Source organism: Zerene cesonia, chromosome Z (assembly GCF_012273895.1).
Source record: "Zerene cesonia ecotype Mississippi chromosome Z, Zerene_cesonia_1.1, whole genome shotgun sequence".
Taxonomy (NCBI): domain Eukaryota; kingdom Metazoa; phylum Arthropoda; class Insecta; order Lepidoptera; family Pieridae; genus Zerene; species Zerene cesonia.
In genome coordinates, this window is record NC_052122.1 from 8,641 (window position 1) to 19,292 (window position 10,652).

Below are 10,652 nucleotides of genomic sequence, written 5' to 3' on the forward strand. Positions count from 1 at the left end.
ACAGCTGGACAACTGGAATAACATATAGGCAGCACATTTTATCCCGATATTCCTACGTTATATGACCCGCCCGCCCGCATAAGTACGGGATACGGGCTTATGCGGGTGAAACCGCGGGGCGCAGCTAGTATATTATAAGTCTGTGGTAAGGCAGAGACGGAGCAGTTTGCTTCGAGTTCTATAGTAATTACGATCATATATATAAGTATTTTTTATATTTTGAGCATGCATCACAAAACATTAAAGAACTCTTGGAATAAAAGAGAAAAGCTGTTCAATACCAAAATTATTATTTATTGATACATCATAATACGAAATTATCGTATGGACAATCATTCAGCCGCTTCGACGATTTCGATGACCGACGTGTAGCAACCGGAGACTAGGCAGAACATTCCGACGAAGATAATGACGATGTCTCGCACGAGGCGATAGTGCAACAAGCCGTACTGGCCCGGGTACCAGATGCAGGCGTCCATGATGCCGGGAAACACCACGGCCAGCAGCGACAGGCAGAAGGCGCCGAACAGCGCGATGAACGGGCCCAGGTGCGGCATCAGCAGCGCCAGCAGCCCTGCGCGCACACGGCACTGTTCGCGTTGGCTGTTGGCCTCGCCGCTCGCCACTCGCAGGTCGCCACAGTGACGCGGAGCGAGCGGCTCGTAACCGCCAATTATTTAAAGTTTGAGATGATAGCATTGTTCAATATTTTTTTTTTAACAAAAACCTATATTAGCTAAACGTACTAGACGATCGATAGTAAGAGGATAGAGGCATGACGTGTTATTTATTACAGGTCATGCGTCTATAATATTAACGCAGCGAACCACATACGCATGGTATTAAATATAATTCTGTATTTTCCAAACTGTGTGCTGTGCACGTATATAGACATTGAATTATTGAATACGCCTACTCTTGATAAGAGTATCAACATATACTTACATGGTATAACTACCAATATGAGTCTTAAGGCATAATCGAAGAAACACGTGCTTTTGGCTGATAGAGTCAATTTCTTTTTTATTTTGCGCCATAGAATGCTATAAGCAACAAAATTTTGCAATGGAAATGATAGAAAAATTGCAAGAGCAAATGTAAGTTTTGCAGCTTGTGCTTTTCTGAAATAAAAAAAAAAACATAGGTCAGTTCTAAACATAAATATACATTTCGAATTATTAACTTTTAATAACTAAAAATGTAGTTGCGCGTACTTTTGTTCTTGTGGAAGGTTGAGAGTGATCGAAGGCGCTATCTCGTCGCCATACTTGAGGTATCCGAACACACCCATTGAGAGGTAGAGCGCCACGATGATGACCATGCCCACGTTGAACAAGCCGCACAGCCCCACGAAGCGCTTCGGTTCCTCCATGTTGTATTCTAACGCTAGCACCTAGCCATTGGGAACATATCTCTTATAATACATATTTGTTAAAATCGGTCAATTTCTAGATTATAGCTCCAGCGAGCTTACCTGCCGTTAGACATTTTGCGACCACCTTTACCGTAAAGCTCAGTTGAGATATAAAATACATACACAATAATTTCGTACGACAAGAAAAAGTACTCACGACACCGACAGCTTCCAGTGCAAATAAGGCAATTCCTATAAATACAGGTATGTCTGCTAAATGTTTCATATTTAACTTTTCATCCTCAATAACGACATCGTCTTCTATTAAATAAAAGAAAACGAGAATAAAGCCGAGCATGGTGACGCCATTGGAGATGGTGGAGAGCGGCGTCATCAACTTGAGATCCTTCACCAGGCCCAGCAGCGTCAGCGGGGGCAGCAAGAAGCACAGGTGCATTCTCAACGACATTTCTTCTCCGTAGAAATCGAATACCTGAAAAAAATATAAACCATTATTTTTGTTTGCATTCATAAGCACTTTATTTATCTCTTGGACATCTACTTATATTAAAAATATTTTAATAACATAATACTCGTACATACATGTTACTTACAAATAACAACATTTTAATCCGAATATAACTTAAACAAGAATATATAATAATGGATATATGGTGTATACATACACACACCTGTTTAACATTTTCCGCCACGAAGACGCAGTAGATGCAGCAGACCCCGAGCTGCCAGAGGATGAGCACCACGTCCACGAAGTAGTAGAGCAGGCCGGACGCCCAGCGCAGGCACGGCGGCCCGTCCTGCAGCGCCAGCCACATGGACTTGGGGTACGCGATGTAACCGCGCCTCCACTTCTTGCACAGTTTGTACTGTGCTGCAATCTATTTCGAATGCGATACTCCATCTCCTAATCACTGCTATATTGTTACTTACAAGAGATGACAAACTTTTTATTTCTTTGCGTCCGTCAAACTTTTAAAAAGTACAAATTCATTTTAAATTATATAGTATGACATCTGAAGATATCAGACATTCCTGTAAAAGTAACTTTTATTGTAAATTAAGGCCTAATTGAATAATAATAATAATTCTACTGGGTAGACGATCTAAAGCAGTGAAATGAGTGTCTTACGAGTAGCTGCATGCAGTAAGCGGCAAAGGAGCCGATAAGCGACATGCCAACTATGGCCGTGAACACGCCCACGCGGCTGACAGCGTTGGGCATGGCCAGCACGCCGGCTCCGATGCTGCCCTTCAGCAGGTGGATCATGGTGTCCGCGTACCTGACCAACAATCGACCGTTCCACTTCAACCACATTTCGGTTACATTTACGACATTTATAAGGAAATTGACTGCATATCTGAATCCTACGCCCCCAATTTCGTTGTTTTGTGCTGTCGAATCGATAGAGGATACTGAAATCAAACTTTTCTTTTTCCGTGGAAATGCTTAGTTGTTGTGAAAATTAACGATGTAAAAGAATATTTTTTTCTATGTTTTTTTATTTTATTATAAACGCAACTTCAAGTAAAATCTTAGGTCATCATCATATCAAAAGGTCTAATTATCCCACACACGCTCACGTGCATCTGTAGCCAAAAATCTAAGTATCAACCCACAACCGCCTCCTTGGCACAGCGTATAAGCGAAGAGTCCTGGGTTCGATTCCCGGTGGACTCACAAAATAACTTGTCTCGGTCTGGCAGGACATTGAAGACGGATCATATACTTGTCCATAAAAAGATAATCGATCAGTGAAACAGATGTATATTGGCCACTTGGGGACACGGGACTTAGTAGTAGACACAGTTTCATAAAATAAATTCTCACAATCTCAAATTCGCAAAAAACAAAAAGTGGGTGGAGTAGGGTGGCCCTCTCCCACTTCTCATCACCGTCGCCCCCAAATTCTGGGGTATTTATTGATTTTTATGGAAACACATAATTCCGAGGAAAAAGAAAAGCAGTTTGTTGTTAAAGATAAATACCTACTATCGATGCAACACCTTATAGCAATGAAATTGGGGGTGCAAGAATCCTACATTTAACCAGAAAATAGCTTGTATATTAGCATGAGACTTTTCATTTATTACAGTTTTGTCAGTGCCGATGTATACAATCAAATCGAGCGGAACCGAAAACGATCATGTGAAGTTTTTAAAGAATACAAGAAGAGCTCACGAGGTTGGCTTCTCTACTTTTCTGTGCTGGTGCGGGTCGTAGGACTCCTCGTCGTCACCTGAAAGCAGAGCGAGCGTGAGGCGGGCGCGGCGCGGTGGCGGGACGGGCCCGGCGCGCCGCGCTCGCACCTCCCGTGATGGTGTCCACAATGCCTGCCATGAATTCGTACACGAACATGGTGTCTTCTTGTTTCTGCGCCGCCCCACACCGATCACTTCATTTACATCATTCACTTAGAAAGTTTATTATGCAAGTTAAGACTTTCAATAACACAAAAGACATAATATTATGAAGTACGATTGACACTTTGCAACAAATTGCACAGATAAATATAATAAGTTCCTACGCTTTGTACGTTTCTTTCAATTAGAAGGGTAAAACCTATGGTTACAACTATCGGTAAGCCTTACTATTAATTACTTTATTCTAAAAGGGCTGATTCTCTTTCTTAAATACATAGCAAAATAGTTCCTTAAGCACCGATACCCTTCCTCACTAAAAACTGATTTGATTCTATTATCTTTACAAATAATAGTCACACTTTAATATATCGATGAGACAGATTGGCAGATATTATGGCCATCACCACATAATATAAAGCAAAGTCGCTTTCTCTGTCCCCATGTCCCTACGTATCCTTAAATCTTTAGAACTACGCAACGGATTTTGTTGGGGTTTTTTTAACAGATAGACTGATTCTAGAGGAAGGTTTATGTGTATATAAACTACTCCGAATTTAACGCGTCTAAAGCCGCGGGCACAAGCTCGTAATTTATAAAGCAAATATAATATTGTGCTTTGAATATGAGCAACCAATTAGTTGACAGACTTCTGAAGACGAGCGGACATCTGAAGGCGTGGAACTTGCGCGGACAGCATGTTACCGGTAAATTCACGTGAAATCAAAACTTTACGGTGACATTGGTAAAGTCAAAAGAGGCAGATATCAAACAAATCAAATAAATAAAGGTTCACTGTATTTCATCAAACAGTATTTATTTATTAATGAGAGATACATGTGGATGGTATGTTAATATCAGTTATTAATACAATTATATTGAAATTTAATTATACTGGCCAATATAAAGGGGGGTACTTAGTTAGGGTTAGTAGCAGATGAAACATATTCATGGGGCAACAGCCAACCATCATAATATTATATTAGCTAGCGCCTTCATGGCAACAGCAGTAAAAGTGAAAACTATATTGTAAACATTTTCAAGAATTTTTTTTGTGTAATAATGTGTTACGCTGTGACATTTTCTTCGTTACAAATTCAACATTAATTATTTTTATTGAATAAAAAGAAGCAGGAAATTTATGAGTTTGGTATAATATATATACTGTAATTAATATCGATTCGACAATAAAACAAGCATACATAGAATTAATTGTATAGGCGTAGGAAGTGTTGATGGCCGCAGAGGGCCGGAGGGAGCGCCCTTCGCGCGACGCTTCCGCGCCTGCACAAGCTTACCGGTGAGTCTCGACTGGAACGAAGCGGTCGGCTAGTGCACCACACACGTACAGGCGGTAGATGCGAGATTATGTCATAATATGAGATATGGTCATCTATCAGTCTAAACTCTAATAGATGCGGACAGTACGGCAGCAAAGCCTTTTCTATTTACTGTATCTATTTACTGTGCTGATATTGTCATTTGCACTTAAGATTCTACATTTCTACGCTTTATTCTAATCACTATATAAATCCATATCAACTCAGTTACACGAATCCAGCACGCCTTTCTGCATTCATCATCAGTCAGACCAAATTCTTTAATGACATTGAAGTACCTATACTGTTTGGCTTAAAGTTTTCGATTAGATATTGTATTAGTGCATGACATTATAATATGTATATCGCATGCTGTGTTCACCTCGAGAAGGTTTAGCACTGACTACATGATAGATATCATAGGACAACTTTATAATTTCAATAAAAAATCTGTAGAAATCTGGTAAATGCACTGTTGTATACATATACATTACATGCATAAATGACTGACTGATTACATGCTACATATATAAATATATGTCAGAGTCGAGCAAGCTTCGGCACGAATTGGGCCAGCTCACACTGGGAAAGTAGCACACCCCCACAGAAAACCGGCGTGAAGCAGTAGCATGCAAGCTTACCTTTCCAATCCTTTTCTTCATTTCTTTTCTTCATAACTCGTGAGTATGCGCACAGCGGAGCATTTCAACTGAGCTTCGCTCTATAGCGGCGATTCGATCGAACTCGAAATATTGAATATTTACCTATTACTTATTAAATGCACGATGGTTATCATTTAATACACAGAGATTTATAAACTTAAAGTTATTTTCAAAATAACAATATTTTAACACTTTAATAATGTCGTAATAAAGATGGTTCATTAATCAACTTTTTTATTTTAGGAGTGACCGAGACGATTATGATCCACACATGCACCGAGAGCTGCTCCACCCTACAACGTAAGTTTATCTTTAGTTTCATAATATTATCATAACATTATTCTTATATCGATTATTTTAAACGATTGCACTCACAGTGACCTGGAGTCGCTGGTGCACATCCTACGGCTGGGGCTCGGCACGGGCATCCTCGCCATGCCGCAGGCGTTCGCGCGCGCCGGCGTCGCCACCGGGCTCGTCGCCACCGTCCTCGTCGCCGTCGTCGTCACGCACTGTCTACAGGTCTTGGTAGGCTCGGCTGCTCTTTAGATAGACTCGGACACCCGGCGCGGAGGCATCAATGCACTGAAATCCCTGCCCCTAGATTCGGGCGCAGTACGACGTATGCAAGATGCGGCGCGTTGCCATGATCCCATATCCGGAGGCGGCGCGCATCGCGTTGCAGCAGGGCCCGCGCGCGCTGCGGCCGCTAGGCAGGCCGACACCCGCCGCCATCGACTTCTTCCTGGTTACCTACCAGTTAGGCGTGTGCTGTTGCTACATTGTTTTTATGGCTAACAGCTGTAAAAAGGTATCTAAGTATTATTTCAAAAATACATGTCAAATTAAGATTTATTTTTATGTCATAGCGGGCAACTGAGCTGATGGTTCGCCTGATGGTATGACAGATAGTACCTCTGCAAATGCGAATGCGATTGGAATGAAGGAATGGGAAGGACGAGGAAAAGGAAACATAAATAAATACAGTTTCTTTACAATTTCATCAGTGAGATGAGAAGAGATTTTGAACTCGGCTAAATTCTAAGGTACTTTATATATGCATAAAGTATCTGTATCTAAAAACAGCGACTTTGATGCGTTATGTAATATAAGTTATACAGCCAGTCGTCAAATAGTGTGTTAGAATATACATAAGTAACCAAATCTAGCCCCCTTTTTTAAGTTAGTGACTGGAAGATATAAAAATCCATTTTACCAATAACAAAATAAATAATAATTAAACGATGGTATTAGTTAGGAATACCTTACAATCACATTCATGATATGATAATTTAATTTCAGTTGTTCGACCCAGTGTTCGAAATGCCTGTGGAAATGTACATGTTGATTTTTCTTCCGCCCATAATTGCATTAAATTTGATCAAAAGCCTTAAAAAGTTAGCTCCGTACTCCGCGGTGGCTAATGTGATGGCGTTCATAAGTATATGTATCATCTTGTACTACTTGCTGACTGGCCAGAAGTCTGAAAAGCCGATCGACTTGTGGGGCTCGCCGGCTACATTTCCGCTCTTCTTCGGTACCATCGTGTTCGCGTTGACTGCCGTAGGCGTGGTATGTGCTCACTGCATTATGGTTTATTTGTCGTCAAATAACTCATTATAAGTTTCTTATATTTATTTAAAACAATATTAATCAGTCAGTGGCGGACTAACTTCGTCAGAGGTCCGGGTCGGCATTGTTGAATGGGCTCTTATTGTAATTAGGCGCACGAGAACTATGCGATTAATATGATATATAAAAAAAGACTTCGTTCATTTGTTTTTTTTTTATGGCAGAGCAAGCAAAGGAGCAGGTGGGCCACCTGATGTTAAGTGGTCACCACCGCCCATGATTTCTTGAAGGCCCAAATGTCGTAATTGTTCGGGAACACCGTAGCTGGTAAATCGTTCCAAAGCTTCACCGTACGCGGGAAGAAGTTGCGGGTGAAGCGTACGGTAGTGGACCGCCAACCATCCAGGTGGTGCGGATGGAATTGGTTTTTACGGCGGGTGGTCCGATGTTGGAATTGTGCGGCTGGTAAAAGGTTGAACAATTCCTCAGAGCACTCCCCATAGTATACTCTATATAAAATACAAAGAGACACAACGTCTCTTCGTAAAGGTAGAGAATCAAGCCTATCGGAAAGCCTACGGTCATTGACATTTCGAGTTGCTCGACGTTGGATACGGTCAAGAGGAAGGAGTTGGTACTGTGGGTCTCCAGCCCAGAGATGAGAACAGTACTCCATATGCGGTCGCACCTGGGCCTTGTACAGCTGAAGTCGAATTTGTTGTTTGTTTGAATTGTTTATGGATTCCCCGCTAAGACGGGAATGCTTAGACTGAGTATTAGACGCGTTTCATTTATAAAAATATTACTAGCGCCTACACAATATAGATGGCTGTATTGTTCAAAGTTGATGAAAGTAAAAGATACGAAATTGATAAAAAGACAGGCTTGTAACCCAAACTTACTTTTTAAATAGGATTAAATTACGTTTGCAATTTGTAGCCTAGCCTTTTTTTAGTCCAATGAACCGGGATAGTAAATAGTCATCGAATATAATGTGAAGGTGTACCGGCCGCAGGTGGTGGCTGTGGAGAACAATATGAAGACGCCGAAGTCGTTCGGGCGGCCGTGCGGCGTGCTGCACATCGGCATGACGTTTACCACCCTTCTGTTCCTATTTATGGGCTACTTCGGTTACATGTTCTGCAGATCAGAGTGTAGCGATGCCATAACCCTGGACCTTCCGAAAGAAACGTGAGATTTATACAATTTACCCTTTAGTAATATAACACTTTTGTATACTAGAAACAAAATATTTCAAATGCATATTTTTGACTACATTTTTCATTGCATTTTACTGCACTTTACTCGTACTGCACTTACGTGATGCTTAATTATTTTTTAAACGACATTCCTAAAAACGAAGGAGGTTCTCAGTTCTCGTTTGCTTCAGGTTCTTAAGCCTCGTTCCTGTGTAAAACCTCATTCGTAATGTGCATCACTTTAGAGTCCAGATCGTAGGCAACCACATACATCACGTATCGGCACATGCATTGTGTAGACTGGCATCGGCGGCGGTGTTGCTGTACGCGATGGCGATTTTCATCAGCTACGCTTTGCACTGCTACGTGCCGGTGGAGGTGCTGTGGAACACGTACCTGTCGCCACGCCTGCAACGCGGCGGCTCCAACTTGGTGTTATGGGAGTACTTCGTCCGCGTGGGCTTGTGTCTGTTAACATGTAAGTCGAGCGAGTTTGCGTGAGCACTTCTGCGTCGTCACTCGGCAGCCTCGATGTCGACGTTTGGTGATGCTTGCAGTCGTGCTGGCGGTGTCGGTGCCGCGGCTGGGGCTGTTCATCTCCCTGTTCGGCGCGCTGTGCCTGTCGGCGCTCGGCTTCTGCTTCCCCGCGCTGATGGAGGGGAGCCTGGCGCACTCGCGGCCGCCGTCGGCAGCGCGCCTGCTGCTCATACTGAAGGATGTGGCGTTGTTTATCGCTGGCGTCGTCGGGCTAGTCGCCGGCACATACACCTCTATCTTAGGAATCATCATGTCTTTTTCTGAGCGTTGAAATTTTAAAATAAATTAATAAATTATTGAAAAAGTCTAATGTCAAAATTGTCAATTATTGTATACGTAAAATATGTGAGCAGATGATAAAGTGGCTTTAGAAGTTAAGCGATTTGTTAATTTGTGAATTTTTTATTTACATTTTTGTTTCCTAACTAGCTTTCTGCCTACGGCTTCGCCCACTTAGTCAAAGAAAAAAATGGTCAGTTCACCTTTTCACGAATACACAACAAAAACCAGGAACAAAAACCTTTTTTGGGTCTCAAACTATCTCTCTATGAAATTTCATTTAAATCAATTCGACCGCCTGTCTGTGAGTTCGCGACCTTGTACAAAAATAATCCTTATAGCATGATTTAGTATTCACGATAGCTTATTATTAGCGTATTTCATGTATAACTATGGTGTTTCTCTAAGACTTCTTCTACCTAACTATGGTATTTCTATGATTCCTTTTCATGGAACAGTTAATAATATTAACGTTTTTAATTAGGGATGACTGATAGTTTTATAAACGTAAGAGTAGACAAATGTAATCAGAAAGCTTGAGCTTGAAACTGCTAATCTATCGGGAGTTACACGTGTTATTGTGAGTCAACCATAATATATAGCTGCTGTCGTGGGATATTTTATATAATTTTGAGGAGAATGTTTCCGTCATACAATACAATATACTTTAATTAACACATATAATAAATGAGGAAGATTAAGAACCGAAGATGAAGAAAACAAGAAGAGAAAGAAACATTTATAAGGTTAAATAGGCGGGAGTATCGCTTATATGCGATCTCTGCCAGGCAACCTTTGGATATGATATATTTTAATTTTACATTAGAGTAGGTGGTGTTTAAAAGAAGGGAAGAGAATTGCATGAAATGAACAAAAAAAAAAAATAATAAAACGAACATTAATAAAAAATATACGTACATATATACATACATATACATAAATGCATTTAAATTTATAACAAATATTTAACTGATTTTTGATTTTGATTTCTGATTTGGCAGTTATCTTGGAAATATATTTCATGTACAGAATTAATCTCTCTACAGATTTATTATAAGTATAGATGATATGAAACCGAAAAAGTAGAAGAAATTCGGTAGCTCAAGCGGGATCTTGGACGGCGCGTCGCTGCGTTGGCAAAATCACGCGGCTTTAGATCAATTTTCGTGATCATTTTTTTTCTATTCTTAAATAATTTCTCATTTATAAAAAAGCAAATCAATCCTATAAAACTTATCATTAAAACGTCATTCTTACGAAGAATCTAAAATTATAATAACAATTTAGCATAATCTTGTTATGACTCCAATAACCGATTATCTCTAAGAGAGAGAGAGACCTATAAACAATT

General features: G+C 40.6%; 2 protein-coding genes across 2 annotated transcripts; one reads left to right on the top strand and one right to left on the bottom strand.

Annotated features, from left to right (window-relative positions):
• Positions 1-274: 274 nt before the first annotated feature.
• LOC119835832 (proton-coupled amino acid transporter-like protein CG1139) lies at positions 275-3,731 on the bottom strand. The gene is made up of 8 exons (XM_038360867.1): positions 3,683-3,731; positions 3,555-3,612; positions 2,505-2,655; positions 2,047-2,253; positions 1,572-1,847; positions 1,215-1,393; positions 946-1,121; positions 275-574 (listed from the first exon to the last, which is right to left on the bottom strand). Exons 1-8 carry the CDS (start codon positions 3,729-3,731, stop codon positions 333-335), a joined length of 1,338 nt encoding a protein of 445 aa, XP_038216795.1. The 3' UTR covers positions 275-332.
• A 1,237-nt stretch (positions 3,732-4,968) lies between these two features.
• On the top strand, positions 4,969-9,293 carry LOC119835680 (proton-coupled amino acid transporter-like protein CG1139). The gene is made up of 8 exons (XM_038360649.1): positions 4,969-5,033; positions 5,958-6,014; positions 6,092-6,242; positions 6,319-6,525; positions 7,017-7,286; positions 8,302-8,477; positions 8,785-8,963; positions 9,043-9,293. The coding sequence occupies exons 1-8, from the start codon at positions 4,969-4,971 to the stop codon at positions 9,291-9,293; spliced, it is 1,356 nt and encodes a 451-aa protein (XP_038216577.1).
• Positions 9,294-10,652: the final 1,359 nt, after the last annotated feature.